Raw genomic sequence first — 22,069 nt, forward strand, 5'->3', positions numbered from 1 at the left:
CTCCGAGCTGCCAGCAGCTGAAAGGATCAGGCTGTTTGCAGGGTCCTGGATTCCGCGCTCCCCACAGCCCCTACTGTGCTCTCCTGGCATTTTTTCTACCATTGTCCATCCAGGTAGAAAACACAATCAGATAATCCTAAAGGCTGGAGAAACCTCTAAGATCATCCAGCCCAACCATTCCCCCAGCACTGCCAGGTCCACGACTAAACTGTGTCCCCCAGTGCCATATTTTCACATTTTTTTAACATTTCAAGGGACGGGGATTCCACCACTTCTGTGGGAGAGCTGTTCCAAATATCTCTCCCCACTTCTGCTGCCCTCCCTGCTCCTCACCAACCCAGCAAAGCCCCCTTAAGAGCTGCTACAAGGGCTGGCCACAGGCAACCAAACCCTCTGGAGAGGGTGCTCTGCTGCCCAGTGTCCCCACAGGTCACAGTTCTGAGGAATTTTCTTCGGAATGCTCAAACCTCACACCCTCCTCCCCCCCAATTTTTCTTTGTGTGGTCTGTCTGAAATGGTTGGTGGTGCAGAATGGTTTCCTTCTCTGGAAAACCCAGCAGGTACATCCAGCTCACTCCATCCCTTTAGAGGGACTCCACCCCTTTAGAGGGGTCAGTCCTGCTCCAAGGGCACCCCAAAACGAGACTCTTCTGCAGGCAGCCTCAAGGCATCACAGAAGCCCTGGCCAGGTTGTGGCTCAGATCCCTTCTTCCTGGACATCCCATTGTCCCTTCCCCAAGGCACACCTGAGCTCTCAGTGCTGCTGCTCGTTGCTCATTTTTGCAGCTCCCAAACTTGAGTTCTGCCTCTTGCTGAGCTCCCATCCCTCTTTTATACCTGAGAATCCCAACAAATCTCCAGGCTTCTCCCAAAACCCACACTCCAGCTTTGCCCCAGCCTCATCCCAGGGCCCAAGGCCCTGTTCTGAGCATGGTCCCTCATCCCCAGCTGACTCTGCAGCTCAAGTGGGAAAAGAGCTCTGAGCTCATTCTCTGCTGATGACCAAGGCACAGGGAGCTCCCTGGGGTTTTGTCTTGGACAGGCAGCACAGAGAATTTTCTAGAGTCAGGCAGGAAACAAATGGAAAACTGAAAGCCTGGATTTTTGTCATTCTGTTGTTTCAGTGCAAATAATCCTCTCCAAGTGTTGAGCTGCAGCAAGTCCCAGCATCACTGAGTGTCACAGGAACCCCTGGGGGTGTTTCCCTCACCTGGGAAACAACAGGATCCACAGGAGCCTCCAACTCCAGCTACCACTGACCTGAGAGCAAAGCAGGGGCTGCTTATGCTTCCCAGCAGATTCACACACACCACAGGTGTCCCACAGCCCTGCAATTCATTCCCAAGGCACGGAGGGATCTCCTCTCTGCACCCACACTTTGGAAGGTGCCCTTAAGTGAGAAAATTATGTGTGTCCTTCAGCAGCCCAGAGTGTCCCAGCACAGCAGCTGGGACTGGCCTTCAACTGGAGCTCATGGAATACCCAAAGATCCACATAGGAAAAGTGAAAAAACCCCATTCTAGCCAGGCCCTAAACAGCCTCAGGCCAGAGAGGCTGTGTCACCTCAGTGGCCAGAGGGTGACACCAGAGCCCTGAGGCTCACTCAGCCCCTGGGCCTGGAGAGCTGTGGGTCAGGGAATGCTGCAGCAGGTTGGGAAGGGCAGGAGTTTGTGCAGGGCCTTCTCTGAGCCATGGAATGATTACCCATCCAGTGCATCCCTCCCCGTGGGGCTCACCCTGATTTCCCCCCATCCTGCTGCCTGTCACCCTCCTGCACATCCTCCTTTGCCTGTTCGTGTTTGTTAAAGATGGTGGGGAGAGCCTGGCCGGCCCAGGGAAGGGCTGGCCCAGGGAAGGACTGGTCGGCCCAGGGAAGGGCTGGCTGGCCCAAGGGTGATCCTGGCTGGCTCAGGGAAGGACTGGCCCAGGGAAGGGCTGGCCGGCCCAGGGAAGGACTGGCTGGCCCAGGGAAGGACTGGCCGGCCCAGGGAAGGGCTGGCTGTCCTGCAGGCAGGAGCAGCAGCTGTGCGTGCCCTGTGAGAAGGCTCTCATTCATCTCAGCGAGAGCGTGCGGGGGAGGCAGCGCAGCACAGGGGAGGGGGAAGTGTTGGAGGAGGCTGAGAAAAGGAAGGAGGCCGCAGTTAAAAATAGGATAAAAGGACATGAAAAAAAAAAAAAAAAAAAAAAGGCAAATTTAAAGAAAAAAAAAAAAAGCTTTGCTCAGAAAATGCTCTGCAGCTGGAGAAGCCATTGGGCTGAGCCTGGTCAGCTTTACCTTCCCCCCTTCTCCTCCTCCTCCCCAAGCCCCCTTCCTCCGAGCGTGGGCCTGGAAGACGGCCCAGAAAGCGCTCACAGAAAACGTTTTCCTGCGGGGTTCTCCACCGGGAGAAGAGCAGGCAAAGGAGGGGACACGTGGGGAAAAGCAGGCAGGCTTGGCCACAGATGTGGGTGGCCCCGTGGGACCCCGGCCCACAGCCCGGCTGGGCTGGGAGCCGGGCTGGGAGGAGGATCACAGGGTCCACCCTGCTTGCTGTGGGCACAGAGCACACCGAGGTGTTTCTCCAGCTGCAAGGCCTTGGCTCTCCTGGCCAAAGCAGCTCAACACCAGGACAGCCCAGGCTGCAATGCCCATGAAGCACCAGCTCTGCTTTTTGCTCTCCAAAGATCCCTGGGATGGTTCAAGGCCAGCCTGGACACAGCTTAAAGCAGCCTGCTCTGGTGGAAAGTGGCCCTGCCAGTGGCAGGCCATTGGGATGAGGTGATCCTGAAGGTTCCTTCCAACCCAAGCCATCCCAGGATTCCGTGATCCATTTCTCAGTGAAGCCAGGAGCACTCCCCCAAATGCTCAGAAGTACCCAAAAGGCTGGGAATACCTTCAGTCCAAGGATGCTAATTCAGCACAACAGCTGTAGAAACCTCTTCTGCTGGAGTCGGAGTGGTTCCATCCCTCACTTGCCATTAACAACAGTTTTATCTCCCCTATCAGTAAGGAAAACAAACCCACTCTGAGTGGAAGGGGCTGTTAAAGTGGCCTTGGCTCCTAAAGGCAGCATAGCCAGCCCTGTGTCTGTGCTGAAATTGTCATGGAATCACAGAATCCCAGAGTGGTTTGGGTGGGAAGGGACCTTAAAGATCATCTCATTCCAACCCTTGCACCACGGGCAGGATGCCACTCCCTAGATCAGGCTCAGAGCCCCACAATACTTTGATAATCCCACTAGCAAATATTTTCTTCCACTCCAGTTTTACACCTAACCTTGTATAATCCAAAAAATATTCCCAGGGAGGATTACTGGGATCCTATTTCCTTATGAATTCACTGTAAGGTGCTAAGTGTGGCTTTCAGCATCCTTTAGCAGCGCTTTGGGCAGGCACAGGGCACCTGGGTGGCAGATGGAGCAGTCAAGGTGCCTTTACTGACCTGATGCCAAGGGGCAGAGCTACGTGCCCTTGTGTAGCTCATCTCCCTCCTTCTGGCAGGCTGCCTTCAGCTACTGGAGGGCTGCTCTAACATTTGCCCAGAGTCAGCTCTTCCCCAGGCTGAGAAGGTGCCTGGAGGACTCGGGCTTGATGACAGACTCCCTGTGCTACGCTGGGGGCTCAGACCATTCTTCTCCTTGGAATTGTTGTGGGATGCTCAGCCACTGTTTCTTGTTCTTCATTGTGGTACAGGTAATAAATAGTTGATTGCTTTAATAAAGACACACTTGAAACGATAAGAGCTAAATTTTAAAGCAAAATTAATTTGAGAAAAATTTCTAAACCTGTGGCCCGTTACCCCAGCCCAGCAGAGCAGCCAGCAGCTCCCCTCTGGATGGCCTTGTTCTGTCACCTCTGGGCTGGGCCTTTCCCTCCTGTGGTGATCCCTGGGCACTGACATTCCCAACATGTGCACCACACATTGTGGTACAAGCTAACAAATAAAACTGACTCCAGTCCATTTTCAAATGTTGGCCTTTCAAGACAAAAAACTCCACCCCTTCTTGCTTTATCTCTGAGCTGAATCCACATCAGGCTTTCCTTTATCCATATCACAGAATAATCTTATCAGCTTCAAGCACAGTGTAAATAAACTTGCTCAAGCTTCAAAGGCAAAGCATCTTCCCTAAACGCAAGCAGCCCTCAAACTCTTAGAAATGTTGTGGGTTTCTATTGCAGGAGGATATATTCACACTTGCATTTTCCTTGTTGACTTGTTTCTTTCACCAACATCAAGACCATGAAAACCAAAATAGCCTCTGGTGCAGCAGAAGAATAGATGACAAATGGTTTTCATGTGCAGCTGAGACACAAAGGAGAAATGAAAGGCTGTTCCTGGCCCCATACACAAATAAGAGTTTCCTCTCATTTAAAATTAGAAACTGCTCTAGACTGAAGAACCAGCAACATGAAAAAACAAATCAGAGAAAGAGCACCTTGCATTGCAACAGGAAGAACTAAAAAGTAATTTTTAGGTATTGCAAGAGACCCAGGGGCCTGTCCTGTTCATCCCAACTCATTAAAAGCTGGATCAAAACCTGTGGGAGATGGCAACAGCTTGGATTTCTTTCCCTGGCTTCACTAATGTTTGAGGCAGGCTCCAGCCTCTGCAACAGGAAAGTTCACAGGGCCATGGTGGAATAAGGAAGATCTGGGCTGCAGATATGTTGGTCCCTAGAGAGAGCACTTTCACAGAAAATGGGAGAGGGTTGGGGAAAAAAAAACCTAAAAAAACTTTCCAGGCACAGACTTGCAAAATGTTTGAGCAAATCCAAATGCAGCCAGGGCAGATTTCATCAGAGCAGAGCTGACATCATGCTGAGAGAGGTCACTCACAGGAGTTGAGCAAATAGCTGGAATAAGGATGCCTGGGAATAGCAGAGGGGCTTTGCTCCAGCCACAGGCACAGCTCTCTGCGTCCATCTCCTGCTCACACTCAAGTGCTCACCAAAAGAGAAAGGAAAAAAACCCAAATGCCTGAACTTTTGCCAAGGAGAGATTTCAAATTACATTTGACCCAGCAGTCAGTGGTTCTGCTGAGCCCTTAGCTGCAGAAAGTCTCTGAACCTCAGGGCTTTCCCTCCCGGGGCCAGTGAGCAGCACTAAGGAGCAGGAACGCTCACTGGAGAGCAGCACATGCCACAGGGGAGCTCACACGGGATTTAAGTGCTTCAGGACAGGCTTATGTGGGACAGAAGGGAAACATAAACTTCATCTTGGCCCTTGGAAAGGTCATGTTGTGCAACTTGAGCTCTCTCTCTTGATTCTGTGGCTGGGCCGTGCTGGGGGGTACCTGGGCCCTGGGCTGCTCCCTCCTCACCCAGCCAGACCAGAGAATGTCTGCCCTGCCAGCTGCTCCTCCAGGAGTCCTGGAATCCCAGGCTGGGCTGGCTTGTACGGCACCTTAAATCTCATCTCATTCCACCCCACCTTCCACACCACAAGAAGCAGCCCAAAGTGCAAGCTCAACATGAAAATTTATCTGTTGGGGCAAGAATCAGATACTGGTGCTTTTCTAACAACTTCCATACTACAGAGGTGTAGGAGGAGACATCAGCTAGGCCCAGGCAGGGAAGGCATGAAGACATTCCCTGGGCCCTGGCAAGGAAGGCATGAACACATTCCCTGGGCCCAGGCAGGGAGTTGCTTTAGCTGATGGCCCAGTGTGGCCTCTCCTCTCCAGCTCTGGTGACCACCAACCTCCCAAGAAATCAAAAAATCCCAGAACTGGGTTGGAATAGACCTTAAAGCCCATCTGGTGCCACGGGCAGTGACACCTTCCACTATGCCAGGCTGCTCCAAGTGTCCCAACCTTGGACACTTCCAGGGCTGGGGCAGCCCCAGCTGCTCTGGGGACCCTGTGCCAGTGGAAAGCATTTAGGGCTGGGGCAGCCCCAGCTGCTCTGGGCACCCTGTGCCAGTGGAAAGCGTTGAGCTACAAGAGACCCAAAATTACCAGCAGAGTGGAATGGGAATTTGGGAATCTCTGTTTCCTTGCAAGCCTCCATGGATGCCACTTTGCAAAGCCATTAACCAGGAGCCACAAGTCCTGCAAATGCCAGGAGAAATTCCAGCAGCTTGGCAGGTGCACCCTGCCCACGGGATCCTCCCAGAGACCCCAGGAGCAGCAAGCAGGGCTGCTGCCCCCACATGTAAGGGAGGTGCACACAGAACTCCAAAATTCCAAAAACCAGCAAAATCACCAGCTGAAAGGGGAGAGGAGCTCTCCCACACCATGGCAGGCAAGAAGGAAGCTCCTACCCATCAGCATCACTTCAAGAGATGGACAATAGACACAAAACCCCCATATTTAAGGGGTTATTTCTGCTTTCTGGGCCAATCTTCACTAAGGGAGACCCTTGACACTATCAAGGCAGGTACCAACCTGGTGATGCTGTGCCTGAAGGCAGCACTAAAGGCAAAAACCCAATAAATAAAGGCAGGACTGGGGCAGAAAGCAAATATGCAACAACGCTTGGGGGGGACACAACAAACAGAGACTGGCAGAGACTCAGGCTCCTTTTTCCAGCTGAGGCTGCTGCGAGCCACTCAGCACAGGGGAGGTGCCACCCCCCTGTCCTACCCGTGCCACTGCCGTGTCCTATCCGTTCCACCCCGTGTTTTACGCGTGCCACCCCGTGTCCTACCTGTGCCATAGTGCTCCAGCCCCGTGGGCACCTCCTGCGTGGCGGGCTCGTCCCACAGCGGGCAGCACGGCCGGGGCTGGCAGCAGGAGGCCTGGAAGGCACAGGTCACCCAGGGATCCTCGCAGGGAACAGGGACTCCTTGTTTCTGGAAGGAGCAGAGGGGAACTGTCAGGAGAGCGGGACCCCAAAATGTGCAGGGGCCAGCGGTGCTGCCCCCAGAATCAGGCAGCAAGTGCTGCTCTGGCAGATCCCAGCTCATCTGGGGCCAAAAAGAGCCATTTTTAAACCAAAATGAGGAGAAAAGTGAAAGTCAGAGTGAGGCTGAGCTTGGCAGGATTGCAGCTTGAGGGGTCTCCCATGGGGACACTCTCTGGGGCAGGGCTTTGTTCCACTCCCCACAACTGGGAATGTCACTTTTAGGCAGCAGGAGGCCCCAAAACCCCCAAAACGTGGGGGGCCACCAGGGGGTGCAGAACCACAGCCCTGCCCAGGCACTGAGGGGGAGCCTGGTCCCAGCTGTCATATTTATGTTCCTATTCCTATTTATAGGGATACTATTTGGGATTCTTTTCTTTATATTTTCATCATAAACATTCTATGGACACACCAATAAAACCATCACAAACAATATTCATATTGTTTATGATGGTTTTATTGGTGGGTCCATATATATGTTTATACATGTGGTATGCATACATGGGTATATGAGTTATACACCTCATATGAAATGTACAGATGCATATATAATGTATACAACATAATGTATCATTACACACACATTACATAATATACATATTATTATGTGTTAACACACAAGCCATTATAGATGTACTGATTATATGGGTGATACAAGAATTCATACACCCACACCCATGTAATCCTAGCTTATAACTCTATATAAATTATACATTTATTTTTATTGTATATGAAGCTAAATTTATACTTTATAAAGAAAGTATATTTCTTAGACATGAATATAGAGATATTTAGAAACATAGCATGGTTTAGATCGGGAACAAAGCTTTAATAAATGATTCCAGGATATAATTTTCCTTTTATTTTGGACACACCTATTTTATACATATTTATTTATGTGTATATATCTAGTGTGTGTATATATGTACACACCATATTTATTATGTGCATCTGTGTGTATATTTTATATATATATTTACCATGGACACACACACGTATACATATATACCATACAATAAATACATTGCATTTAAATGTTTGTCTCCCTAGAAGAGGACAATACCATGCACATACCTATAAATAAATGCAGGATGTTTGAATTTTTTATCATTGTTACCATTTCCCTGCGGGGGAATAGATTTCCTTGATGGCAAATCAATATTTAAAAGCCAAATGCTTGCTCGGAACCATTTAAAGGAAAGCTATGAAGCTGCCTTGGGAATATTTCACAGCTCAGGATGGGCTTTTTTTCCCAGTTTGGGGAAAATGTTGGGTTTTAGCACAAGTTCTGTGCAGCCTGAGGTGTCAACCCAGAGCTCTAATGCTCAGCAGTTCTTTGGACAAATGGTTAGAAATGCCATTTCTCTGAGTAGAGATCTGATTTCTCTGAATATAGGTCTGATTTACTGAAATATGGATCAGATTTCCCTAAATATGGATCTGATTTTCGTAAAAAAGGCTCAAATCCCTGCCCAACCTGTCCCAGGATCACACTCCAACCTTTATTACACACAACCACCCATCAGCTGCAAAGAGAGCAGAGCTGGCTCGGGACAGGGAGCACTGGAGTGGTCCCAAAACTGCAGAAACCCACAGGAACCCTTCCCAGGCGCTGCCCTGCTCTTTGCTGGTCCCACTGGTGCCAAGTGAAGGGCAGCAGGGGGAGCAGGCAGCGGGACAATGCTTCCCCTGACACTCCTCCCAACACCAGCACAGGAAATCCCACCCAGGATCCCATTTCCAGGGGAGGTTTGCAGGCTCCAGAGAGTCAGAGAAGCTCTGGGTAAACATCTGGAATTCAGGACTGCCCTGAACTATCTCAAACCTTGGATCCTCAGGAGATGGCATTGAGCTGGTCAGGGTTGGAGAAATCACAGCAACCTGAGAGAAAACTGCTGGGGTAGGAAACCAGCCCCAATTCCTGTCTTTTATAGAGGCATGGAAAGGGTTGGGCTGGGAGGGACCTTAAAGACTGTCTCACTCCAAGCCCTGCCATGGCAGGGACACCTTCCACCATCTCGGGTGGCTCCAAGCCCCATCCAGCCTGGCCTTGGACACTTCCAGGGGCAGCCACAGCTGCTCTGGGCACCCTGTGCCAGGGCCTGCCCACCCTCACAGGGGTGAATTTCTTACTAAAATCTCATCTGTGCCCACCCTCATTCAGTGCAAGGCCATTCCCCTTGTCCTGTCCATTCCTTACCATCATTCCAGGCCGAGCCAAAGCATAAGGAGCTGCGTTGCTGATGGTTGTGTCCATATAATAACTCATCATCTTGGAGATGCCTGCAGGAATGGAGAGGGGCATTAGATTCCATGCCACAAAAACTGACAGCACCAGCTAAATCCATGCTTTCTACAGCTGTATAAAGCTTGGAGCAGACTGTCACCTGAACGAGATTAGGCTGGAAAAGTTAAGAGAAAAAATACCTAGATTAATAGGAAATATTGTGATTAGAGGGGTTGTATCAACAATGCAGCACCCAGATGCAGGAGTGTAACCAGGGGAGAGCCTGACAATGGGGAATGAATGATCACCTGCAAGCTGAGGGAGCCGCTCTGAGGGAAGATGAGATCATATTTCCTTTGCTGGAGAATTGGTGGGAAATTGTTGCCAATTTTTTTCTTTTGAGAGAGGAAAAAAAAAAAAGGCAGTTTGTTGAGATCAACACCTTTCCTGTGAAAGCTTTGTCAGGCCCAGTCTGTCTCACAAAGAATTTTGCAGCTTTCAGGACACATCCTCTGGTTTTGCACATGAGCTTGTGTTTCCCTTGCTGAATCGCTGCCTTGCAGCCCCACACGGCATTCCTCACTTGGGATTCTCTCTCCTGAGCAAGTCCTCCTGCCAGAGCTGCTCATCACTGAACCCATTGGTGCGGCTGAGGAGCTGCAATGTGGCTCTGTCATCAGAGCTGCGGGTGTTCCTCCCTCCCTCCCTGCAATGCCAATGGAAACGCAGGACCAAGGGCAAGGTCTGTGTTTTGGGGATGTGACTCCAAGGTGCTGGGAGGACAGAGGGAAGGGGAATGAGCTGGGCTGGGCAGGGCTGGCTCAGGCCTCAGGCAGGATGGGACTTGGAGCTGTGGGAATGGCTGTTCCCAGCCTGGTGGTGCAGAGGAGCTGCTCTAACCTCTCTGAGGACACAGCCCTGGTTCCTGGGGAGCCCCTCTGCCCTCCTGCAGAGCCCTGGGCTGTGGCCGCTGCAGCTGCAAACACCTGGCTATTTTACAACAAAATCCCAGAACATCTGCTCCAGCCCTTAACCTGGCACTGCCAGGCCCATCACTATCCCAAGTGCCACTTTACACGTTTGGAACACTTTCAGGGAAGGGGACTGCACCATGTCCTGGGCAGCTGTGCCAGTGCTTGGCAAACCTTTGAGTGAAGAAATTTTCCTGATATCCAGCCTAAACCTCCTCTGGTGCTACCTGAGGCTGTTTCCTTTACTCCTATCACTTGTATCCTGGGAGAGCAGGGAACTCTCCCTGGATGCCCCCTCCTTGCAGGGAATTGTATGGAGCCAGAATTCACAAGATTGGAAGGGACCTTAAAGACCATCGAGTCCAACCCATGCCCTAACACCTCAACTAAACCATGGCACCAGGCTTTTTTTTTAAAGAGGGTCTCTTGAGCCTCCTTTTCCTCAAGCTGAGCCCCTTTCCCAGCTCCCTCATCAGACCCGTGCTTCACATGTTTTTTTGCTTAGCTCTTCTCAGCAGAACCAGCACAGCCACATCACCTGCAGCCTCCACTTCTACCCTGGACCCTTGAACATCCTGGAGGCCCTGGGACCCTGTCCCAGCCTTCCCTCGGGTCCTTGCCCGGGGCTTTGCTGCTGCCGGAGCTCTCTGCATTTCTCCACCCCCGGGGAAGGGCAGAGCTGCTTTGGCTCTCACTCAGCACCTCAGCAAACAGGGACCCCCAGAGCATCTCCCCCGTGCCCTGTGAGTAATGGCCCAACACAAAACACCTGCATGTGCACAGTATTAAATTATCATCATCATTTCCTGCTGGTTATTACTAACTCTGCCTCAAACATCAGCAGAATTTTTTTTTTCAAACTTCTCTTTTTTAATTCACAAGACTGAAAACTACCGCTACGTGGTGGAAGAACAACCAACCTGTTTCTCTTTGTGCTGTACCCAAAACCACACTGAGTGCGAGTTAGTGTGGCTGAGAAGCCTTAACTAATCTTAGCATCTGAGCACGCCCTGCCAGCCCGCCCTAACGAGGCGTTAAAACGCCTTGGCTTCAATCTCCCTGCAGCTGGGGCAGCTGCAGCTGGGCCAGACAAAGTGTGTGCAGCCCATTGCTGCAGCCTGGGCGAGCACAGAACGTTTGGGTTCCAAGGGATCTTAGAGCTCATCCCGTGCCACAGGCAGGGACCCCTTCCACAAGACCAGGCTGCTTTAACCCCTGTCCAGCCTGGCCTTGAGCACTTCCAATGGGGAGCATCCCTGGCATGAAGGGCATGCCCTAACGCAGGGCAAGGTGCTCCATCCAGCCCATCACACACCTGACCCCGACCTTCAGCGCATGGAAACCATCTCAGGTAAACACGGGCTGGCCTTGCCCTAAAGCAAAGGTTGATGCTGCCAAACAAAGCAAGACAGACAGGGTGGAGCCAGCCAGAGCGAGCTGGGGCTGTTCACCTGCCGCGGTGACACCCACGTGTGCGAGGGTGAGGGCTCACAGCCCCAGCAGCAAACAGCAGCCCCTGCTCTCTGCTTTGCAGCTCGTGCAGCAGCAGCTGGCGTTGCTTTGGGGTTTTGTCCCCTTTGTGCAGGCACCTCGCTCGCAGCAGCTCTCGAGAGCGCTTTCATGCCTCGCTGCCTGTCCTTTGCATCTTTCTCAGGCTGAACCTTCCAGCAAGGCACCACTCGCTGCTGCTCGAGGCCGTGGCTGTGCGCTGAGCTAAGCAGCACCAAACCCATCCTGACACCCAGGACAGGCTTCACACACAAGGAATAGCAATAGGATTCAACCAGAGCTGCAAAGCAGCCCCAGCAGCTCCCTCACCAGCCTGGAAGAGGTGAATTAGCATCTCTAGACAGCAGCTTCAAGACATTTAGAGTCGCTTTGCTTTCTGGTTTCTCTTCCCCTCCAAACTGGGCAGTTAAAAAGCACAAGAGAGGGGCAGAAACATAACACAAAACTCAGTAACAATTTGCATGCCCATCTCTGTGGAATCAAGAGAAGTCCTGGTTAAACACAAATTAAACCAGTTCCCCAACGTGATGCAAGTTTTGTGGGTGACAGTGGTTAAAGGGCAGAGAAACAAAGTCTGGAGGCTCTGAAAAGGACCTAGAATCATGGAATCCTCGAAGAAGGAACCCCGGAAGGGGCTTTCCAAGCCCCACTATGGATGGCAGGGATGGCAGCCAGTAGGTGACATACCCTGCTGGAAAAGGCAGGTGAGCAGATCCTGGGCAAGGAATAATTGTGCTCTGGAAAAGCAAGTGTGGAAAAGGAGACAGGGACAGCACAGAGGGAGCTCTGCTGTGCTTTGTCCAGGCTAATTTTAACAGAATTTCCACCACTTCCCAGAGGAAACTACTTCACAGCCCAAAACATCTCTCACTGTCAGCAAGTTTCCCTGATGGCTGAGCGATATTTTGCTTCTCTTCAGCTTCCTCTAATAAGAGCCCAAAGAGTTCCTCTCCTCTTTAGGATGCTGTCAGGGAGCTCAGCTGAGCTCCATTCCAGGCTGGAGCTCTCAGGGCAGGTAATTTGGCTGATACTGAGGAAATCACTGCAGATTTACATCAAGATAATACAGAGCCACAGCTTGCTGAGAGCTGCTAGTAAATAGAGGGGAATCTGAACCATTTGGTAAAATCCTTAATGATTTAACAGCTTGACTTCAGCCTTATTGTTTGCTCTTTTTATTCCTGTCCTATTGTGAAAACATGTGTGGGAGAACCAGCATTTATTTTGGGACTTGATCAAGTACCAGCCAAAGCTATTACACTCTTGGGTCATTTCTAAACTAAATTAAAATTTTAATTTCATTTCAACATCCATCCCTCCTCTTTTACAAGGTCGGGATTTTTTTTTTTTTTTAATTTTAAGTCAATTACTGAGCTTGGTTTAAAAAGGGAAAAGCTGTTTGTGCTCATGATTAACACACACTCCCCTGCAGAAGCTGGGAAGGAGTTAAAATGAATGTTAGAATAAAGTGAGCTTTGTCTGTTGGATATATGGAGACACTTCACAGTATTCTCATGTTTGTTGTTTGTTGTTCAGTTTTATGTTTGTTCAAGGATAGGCAGAGGGAAGTGGAGCAATGCCACAGTGACTTCCCAGTGGCAGTCAAGTCCCATCTCTGTTTCCCAGTTTAATGCTCCATCCATGGCTCTGCTGCAAAGTCCTGAGGCTCAGACTGTTCCCCAGTTTCTGAGCTGAAGCACCACGCTCAGTTCTCAGCCTAAGCTGGGCACCAGGGAAGGTGGCACTGCAGGGTGGCACACCTGGGGCAGCCACCAAACACTGCTCGAGTTCTTTCCTCCATCCCAATAAACCGAGAAAATTCCTTTTCCACAGGGTCTGGCGAGAAGCCAGGAGGATGGGGCAGCATCAGCCACCCCACCAAAATATTTCTGGCTTGAAGAAGGTGAATCAAGGCTTTCAGAAGATACAGCAGCCCCTGACACACCACCACCCTCCCCGGGCTGGCAGGCTGACCCAGAGCTGCTCAGTGATAACCACTTCATTTTTGCATCCAGCAATAATTTACCATCTTTGAGGGGGTGGGGCAAAGAGCCGGTGGAAATGACATCCTTCCGCCAGGCTTTAACCCTTGGGATCCGGGCACTTTCCAGGCCGCCTGCCAGCCCCGTCCCCAGGGGAAGAAGGGTTGTTGATGTGTTGGCATCTTAGAAACCTCCTCCCATTCATCAGCCCCCGGCACCGCCTCGCACAAAAGGAGCATCCCTAAGGCAGGAGCAGCGGACAGGAGAGTGCTTTCTACACTTCCAACCATGGTTTGAACAGATTGGCCGCGCTAAATCCCACATTTCTTATGATTTTATAACTTTAGTGTTCGCACCCGGTTTCCTGCGGGGCAGGCGGGCGGGGCAGCAGGAGGTGCTGCGGTAAACAACAGAGCAGCAATGGCCCTTCTGCAGCCGCTGGAAACACTCCGGGAGGGTGAAGGGCCGAGAGGAGGTCACCGGGGAAAGCGAGGGGCCGGGCCGAGGGTGTGAGCCCGGGCCGCAGTCCGGGGCTGTCCAGCCCCGCTGGCTGCCGGGCTCGGCGCTCTGAGGGGACGGGGCAGGGCCCGCCTGGCCCCGCGTCCCCGGCTGCTCCAACGCGGGCCTCCTGCCTCCCCCGGTGCCTGTCAGGTCTGAGCAGGTACGAGGGCACCTCAAGAGCCTTCCCGTTTGGCTGGACAAGCTCTGCCTGGGGTGGCTGACAGCGGCCGTGGGAGAGTGCCAGCGGGGTTAAAGTTTGGCCCAGTCTCACAAACCCCTGGCTTTCTGTGCTCGGGAGTAAACTGCTTTTTCTCTACGTTTCTGCTGCTCTCTGCTCATCCATCGATTACTCAGCTGCTAATTAAGCTCTAAGATAATGCCCCCATCAGCAGCCCCAGCAGATGCACAGCGAGCTGACAGCACGGGTCAGGCAGGAGCGGGTTTAGGTGGGATGCCAGAGCTGTTGCCATTAAATCACCCTGCTCTGTCCCAGCTCCCAGCAGCCGCTGGCAGGAGGATGTGAAGGGAGGGTTAATTAGGTCAGTTGTTGTTTCACTCACGAATTTGCCTCCTGAAGCAGTAGACTCACAGCACAATGCCACAGGCCAGGGCCTCAGCTGGGGCAGAGCACAAGGGGAATGAAGGGGATCAGTGTCCCACTGCTCAGACAGGGATCCCTGCCCTCTCATGCCTTCCCCATCTCACAGAGCCCAGCCAGGGCCTCGGCCAGGGCTGGACAGCCCAGCTGGGAGACCCCCAGGATCCCTGTGCGACCTCCTGCAGGAGACCTGGAGCAGCTTGCCCCAACCCGCTCTGAAATTCCCACCAAACCCTGCTCTTCCACAGGGCCCCAAACCACTGGGGAACATGGGGTTACCTTCTGTTTCTTTGTCCCTCAGCTTGCCAGATGGGAAAGAGGTTTGTGATCTGGAGGGGCGCACAGTCCCTCCCCCAAAGCTCAGTGGTGAACCTGAGGACAAGGGACACACACACATCCCTGTGCTGGGGAGCACCTTCGGGCTTTCACACACCCCCAGACCCTGGGCAAGCTGAAAACACCCCAAAAAATCAGGCCTGCCAGAGCATTATTTTCAGGGCAGGCAGGAGAAAGCTGCACAGCCAGAGGAGCAGGAGGCAGCAGGAAGGGGCTGCAGAAGCAAAGCGGCTCGGCCCCAGCCTGCAGCCCCCACTGGCAGTGCAAGAGGGAAGCTGAGGTGCCTCTAACACCCAGTGAGGGGCCACATGCACAGCAGTGATTTACACACTAACGGGAAGGGGAAGGCCTTGGCCGGGCTCCTCAGGGATTCACAATTCCCACTGCCTGGGCCGGGGGGCAGGATTCTGCTTTTCCCAAGGAATGGCAGCACATCCCTGCAGTTGTCACACTCCAGCTTCTCCCAAAGGCAAATGCTGGCACCTGTGGTGTTCTGGGTCCTTTAGGGGACGGCATCACCGTGGAAAACATCTGGAGGGGTCATAGCAAGTCCTTCCAATCATCCCTGCAAAGCAGGAATCAACTCCGGGTCTGTCTGTCCCACCCTGGGCACTTTGGATCTCCTCCCCCTCACAGCAAAACCAAACCAAATTACACCAAAACCGAATTACAATTCAGAACAGCAAAGGAACTGCAAATTTAATTCACTGTACTAATGCCAGTGCATAGCCTTCCACCTCTATGAGGAAAATAATAATGTTCTCCTAAATCTCCATCTCCAAAATTTATGTACCAAATATATATATATATACACACACATATATATGTATTAATTTTTAAAGGGAAGCATCATCTGAGACATTTACAGAAGATCCTGCAGTAGCAAATACACAAGTCAGTTACTGGGTGAAACTGGAAATTGAGTGAGGAAAAGTAAATCACCACAAACCAAATCTGAGGTGTCCTGAAAATGTCTACAGGTACCTCCGACCCCCGAAAGAGTTCAAAGAGCCTCTCGCCCCTCCACTTACGGCTCAGCTGAAGGACCCGGGGAAAAGCTTTATATCCACCACGGCTTCCCACACTTGTGTCCGCTCTCCTCCCAGCTACCTGGTGCTCTCCGCGCTGGAGCCGGGGAGGATGGAAATACCATAGTGTTCGAGGCAGGGCTGCTATTCAAAGGGAGGGGGAGTGGTCAGCCCCGCACCCAGGGCGCTGCGAACGCCGCCAGCCAGGAAAGAGCCACCTCTGGCCGCTGTCACGGCGCTGGGGAAACAAAACAGCCGCTGCTTGGAGGTGGGGATGGGTACAGCCCCGACAGCCCCGCCGTGGGCTGGCCTTGGGGTCCCGTGCCCTGTAAATGCACCCGAGGCTCCAGCCTGTCCTCCGAGCGCTGCTGCAGCCCCAAGTCCCGTGAGCGGAGTTTATTCCTGCCCAGGGAGCAAGGTACGGCTGGCAGAGCACGGCCAGGTGAGGCTGCTGCAGCTCTGACCCCAAACCCAGCCCAGCAGCTGCCCGAGGTGCCCCATGGCACAAATCCCTTCCCCTGAAGGGCCCTGGCACCGCTGCTGTCCCTGCCCCGGGCGTGTCCCGGGGCTCTGCTCCGCTTCCTGCCTCACCCCCAGCCCTGGGAGGATCCAGCCTGCTGCCAGTCCTGCCAGCTCTTGGCATGCACCTCTGGAACCAAAAACGTGCCCTGGTGGCCGCTGCTTGCTTTTAAACCCCTGAAGGCTGAGGGAAGCTTTTAAATCCCTGAAGGCTGAGGGAAGCTTTTAAATCCCTGAAGGCTGAGGGAAGCCTCCCTCCGTGAGGAACTGCGGGGGAATTTGCTCACTGGGCAGCGCTGGGAGCCACCGGCCCAGCTCTGCCAGGGCTGGATGGCCCGCATCTCCCCAGAGCCCAGTCCCAAGGCAGGTGCTCAGGGTGTCCAGGGTCTCTCCAGGCAGGAGAAGGGCAGGAGAGCACATTCCCGGCTGGCCAGGACCAGCAGAGGGACAGAAACACCGCGTGCAGTGATCTCAGTGCTTTAACGCCCCTGGGAATTATCCAGAGGCTCTGGAACAGCAGGACCTGGGGTGGCCTTTGTCGCACACCCCTGTCTTCCTCTTCACAGCCTGGCCAGGGAGCTCCAAACGCCAGTGACCCCCCAAATCCCGGGTGCAGGAGGATGTGCCCATCCCTCCTCTCCCTCTCTCGCTCTCCGGGCAGCAGAGCTGCCTTTTCCTCCAGGAGAGGGCTCCAGGCTGGAAATCCTGCCCGGCTCCAGCACGGATCCCATCCCGCCGTGTCCATGAGCAGTCCTGGAGCAGCCCCTGCCAGGGGCAAAGCCCAGGCCCCAAGAGTTCCGTGTGTGTCCTGCTCCAGGACCAAATGGGGCGCTGGGAGCACCTGCTGGGATTTCCCTGGAGATCCTAACAGCCAACTGTGAGAGAAGAGCAGCAAAGAGCCCCCAGCCCCAGCGGAACTCAGCCCTCGCTGCCCCCCTGCACTGATCCCGGGAGGTTCTGCTTCCACAGTATCTGCAGGAGGGGGTGATTTCCAGGGAATTTAGCAGCACCCTCACAAAAAAAACCCTGTACATCTGAGCGCTGTCACTGCTGAAGGGTCGGTGTGTGGGGAGAGGAATAACTCCTGGAGACTCCTGCCCCAGCAGAACCGTGGGTATTTTGAGTACTCTCAGCACAGTGGGCATTTGCAAAGGACAAACCAAAGCTATGTTTGCTCCCACGTGGGTAATTTCTGCCTGCACAGGGCTCCTGTAGCATCTCCTGCTGCCAAATGTTCCCCAGAGAAATCAGATGTTCTGAACAAGTGTTCACAGGATGAAAGTCCCTCCTGTCCCCCTCTCCCAGACCAGGAGATTGCTAAAATGCACAAAATAACAAATAGCAAAAAACCCCATTATTTATGTACATAAAACTATTCCCAGGTCCTTCAGGAGCTGCCAAATGATGAATGAATCTCTCCTTTAGCCCTGAATTTAGAAAGACACAGCTGCAGGTGGCCCAAATCAGTTACCTGCTGGACTGGCCAGGCACGGCTCCCTCTTGTAGCTGTTTTAACACAGGAAATTATTTACAGGGTTCCATCTCCCCAGGAAGGTTTCCAGCCTCCTGGGCTTTGCTACAAAGGCTCTGTCACATCTGAGCTCCAAAGGAGTGCAATGTGTTCAGCAATCAATTTTTATCTGGGCAACTCTTCCTGGGATAACCCTGCTGGCAGCTGCGAGCAAGATGTCCTTGCCTGGATGCTCTGCTCAGGAGGGTGCTGGGATGCAGAATCCAGACACTAACAGCTCTGTGGAGTGGCTGTGCAGCCAGCTGGGAGGCTGGGACATGGAATCACAGAGTCATGGAATGCTTTGGGTGGGAAGGGACCGTGAAGATCACCAGGTTGCACGTGGTTGCCTGGTTTCAGGGTCACTGCTGTCACATCAGTCACCCAAAGCATTTGCTTCAGCTCACAACAAAAAGTAGGGTTAAATTTCGGGCAGCTCATGGAATTGATCATAAAGTCATTGCACTTTCCATGGCAGCTGCTTTGGGTTTGCTCCGTGCTCATAAAAAATAAAGTGATCCCTTAATGTTTCCCTGCAGCAGTTATTGATGGCTTCACCAAATTGGGGATGTCTTGGGGATGTTTCACAGGTTCTGCACTCGTAAGCTGCTTAAATTTGGGGCACTCACGCTCCTGTTGAAAGGTGCAGCACACTGGTGTCAGCAGAAACAGCCCCTTTCCCAATACCCTGAGGAATCCTCACCACCACTTGGGGTGGGAGCCCAGAGCAGCAGCACTGGGAGGGAGCTGCACCTGGAGATGCTCCTGGTTTGTCTGCTGGAGCTGGGCAGGGAGCGTGGATCATCTGGGCAGAATTCAGCCCAGTCCTGAGTGCCACCGACTGTCACCTACCCCAACTCCTCTCCCTTGCAGCCCCAGGTCCCTCTCCAGGCACAGATCCCTGTGTTCCTGCCTGTGGATCATAAAGCACTAAAAGGGAGAAGCTTCCAGAGCCCTTCATGCATCACCATTTCCATCTTACTCTGGGAGAACAGAGAAGGAACCAACAAAATTATCCTGAGCACCTGAATCTCTGCTTTTGGTGTTACCCCAGGGCAGAGTGAAATGAGGATTCCCGAGCTGGAGAAACCTTACCAGTGTCTGCCCTGGAGAAGGTGACACAGCCGGGTCAGGAGCTGCCTGTGCCTGGAAATCCATGGCAGCTTTGCCCAGGGAGATGTTCCCTCTGCCCCTGCTCAGAGCCCAGCGTGACTCACAGCCTGTGCCCAGATGTTCCCAGAGCTGGGCACATCTGGGACCCAGGTGCTGACACCCTCTGGAGCTGCCTGGCCTCAAAAGCCAACGGGGACAGCACCAGAGCTCATCCCTCTGGACCAACCCCCATAAATTCCCTCCTGTGTGGAGCCCAAGGATGCTGAATGTCCCAGCTAAGGGGAAATTTCTGCCCTCCCAAGCAGGAGAAGGAGCTTTTTCTACCCTTGGATCAGACAGGAGAAAGAGCTTTTTCTACCCTTGGATCAGACAGGAGCTCAGATCTTCCATGACCATTACCTTGGATGTGCAGGTGCAGGATATGTACTAAAACAGAAAAATTTGGGGTGCACTGGAATATCCTGAATGCTTAAACTGCCCCAAAAGTGACTTTTGTGATGCTTCTTTAGGCTGGGAGCTGCTGCACATGGATCTCCTCCACATCAACCAAGATAATTGTGGTGGGCTGGCTCATCCATGGTTTATCGCACTTCTCTAAGGGAGATCAGCTGTGTGTAAAAATGGGCTTTAAACAGGGAACATCTGAAGGTGTCAGGACTGTGTGAGAAATGACATAGGGAAAAATTCCTTTTTCATCTCTATCCACATGGATAAAAACACGTGGAAGCATAGGGAGGTGAGAAAACCCCAAATCATATCAATAACAATGTTTTCTTCCCTGTGAGGGTGGGCAGGCCCTGGCACAGGGTGCCCAGAGCAGCTGTGGCTGCCCCTGGATCCCTGGCAGTGCCCAAGGCCAGGTTGGACACTGGGGCTTGGAGCAGCCTGGGACAGCGGAAGGTGTCCCTGCCCATGGCAGGGCTGGCACTGGGTGGGCTTTAGGGTCCCTTCCACCCAATCCTTTCTGTTATTCTGAGATTTGGTCATGTTTTCACTCTGGAAGAGGAAGTAAGAAGTTTCCACTCAGCTCTAACTCCGCTGTTAAGCAATATCTCCAGGGAAGTTCCAACCAGAACATCTCCAGCCTGAGCCCTTGAGATGCAAACTTGTGGATTTTGCATAGTTGGCACAAAACCCGATGCCTTTTCTAGAGGCCAATGTGAACATTTCCATTGCAAACTCCTTGTGCAGGTGCCTGCCCACTCACACCATTAATAAAGTCATGAAAGCTGCAAGAACAAGGTAAATTAATTCTCATTTCTGTCAACATTAACTGGGAAATCAGTCCTTACCCACAAGTTCTCCCATTGCAAGAAGAATTTGGCCTCTTGGTAGGAAGAAGGATCTTTGATTAGTCTGATACACTCAGACAAAAAAACAGTGAGGATCTCATCACACACACCCTCTTCAAAGTGTAAATTAAAATCCTTATCCAGAATCATTTTATCGAGGACTATAAAGCCAGATTTCAGAAGTGCTCTTTTCCAAGGCAGGCACATAAATAGAGATCAGATTTATAAAAATGCTATCAGCCAACAATTCCTGCTCAAACACATCTGGCCAGATTTCAAAACCAATTCAGCAGCCAGTTAATCACTTGCTCTTTATTATTTAACTTACTATTAGCATTGGGGGTAAAAAAAAACCCAAGAGATATTTTTATTTTCTTTTATCTTTTAAAATATTCCCTGCATCTTGCTGGGGTGGAATTCAAAGCCTTGATAAAAATCATGACATTTTAAAAAAATCAACTGCTTCTCAAGCCTGTGTAAAAATGCAGGGGGTGAATTGAGATCACTGCTTCCCTTTGCAGCTTCTTGTTCAAAAAATGATATTAGCACTGCACTGAGAATGCCACAAAAAAAAACCCACCCAGAAAATAATCAGCACCTTATGAGGGTTGAGCTGGAATGGGAATGAATAGGAAGTTGGAATTCTCATTATTGCTGGCGGTTCTCTGAGGACACCAGGGCACATCTCAAAGCTTTGTGTCCCCAGGGCTGGCTCTGCTGGAGGTGGCCCTGCCTGGGCAGCACAGTGTCCTGGGTTTGGAATTCCTCCTTCCTGGAAAGCAGTGGCTCCAAAAATATTGGGGAAGGATTGAGCAGCGAAAAAGCTCCTAAGGATGGAGCCCCATCTGTCAATGTCATATTTTCTGGAAAAATCCCTTCACCCAGGATTTCTCTCCTGGGAAGCTGAGAAGCCTCAGAGAAAAAGGAAAACAATGAGATAATCATTTGCTTCTCCTGTGTTTTGCTGCTTTGGAATGTGGTAGGTGATTGTTTCATTGGTTTCATGTGAACCATGTTTTAACTTGGTGACCAATCACTGTCAATCTATGTCAAGACTCTGGAGAAAGAGTCACGAGTTTTCATTAGTGTCTTCTAGCTTTCTGTCTGTATCCTTTCTGTATTCTTCAGTATAGTCTAGTATAGTTTTAGTATAGCATTCTATAATATAATATAATATAATATAATATAATATAATATAATATAATAATAAATTAGCCTTCTAAGAACATAGAGTCAGATTCATCATTTCCTCACCTTCGTTGTGGTCTCAGAAAATACAAGACCCATCCCTGGAGGGGTTTAACAGAGTGAGTGTGGCACTTGGGGACAAGGTCAGTGGTGGATCCTTGTCAGTGCTTGGATGGTCACAGAGAGTTTTCCAACCCAAATAAACCTGTATTCCCTGAGCTGGGGGCTGGAGCAGCATCTGGAGGAGGGGCTGCAAAGGCAGATCCCAGGGTTTGCACAAGGCCTCATGGGGTCTGTTCCCCCAGGGCAGGGACACCCAGGAGCAGTGGCCAGCACAGGTCTCAGCTGGACCCCTGAAGCAGCTCCTGCTTCCCAGGGGTCATCTCAGGCTCCATCTCCATTTTTCAGGACTCATTGCTCAACTGCAGCCCAGCTCAGCTCATCTTTTGAATCCCTGGGCTCTCCTCCCATGGC

General features: G+C 51.8%; 1 protein-coding gene across 1 annotated transcript in view; it reads right to left on the minus strand.

The window, feature by feature from the left end:
• ETS1 (ETS proto-oncogene 1, transcription factor) overlaps nt 1-16,072 on the minus strand; it is a 78,016-nt gene extending 61,944 nt beyond the window's left edge. The window contains exons 1-3 of the mRNA XM_041413815.1: nt 15,977-16,072; nt 9,022-9,104; nt 6,627-6,771 (exon numbers count right to left, since the gene is read on the minus strand). Of these exons, the coding sequence (XP_041269749.1) occupies nt 6,627-6,771; nt 9,022-9,093 (217 nt within the window). The 5' untranslated portion in view covers nt 9,094-9,104; nt 15,977-16,072. The remainder of the gene's footprint in view (nt 1-6,626; nt 6,772-9,021; nt 9,105-15,976) is intronic.
• Between the last annotated feature and the right edge of the window lie 5,997 nt (nt 16,073-22,069).

This window comes from Onychostruthus taczanowskii, unplaced genomic scaffold, assembly GCF_017590055.1.
Source record: "Onychostruthus taczanowskii isolate IOZ18803 unplaced genomic scaffold, ASM1759005v1 scaffold43, whole genome shotgun sequence".
Classification (NCBI taxonomy): domain Eukaryota; kingdom Metazoa; phylum Chordata; class Aves; order Passeriformes; family Passeridae; genus Onychostruthus; species Onychostruthus taczanowskii.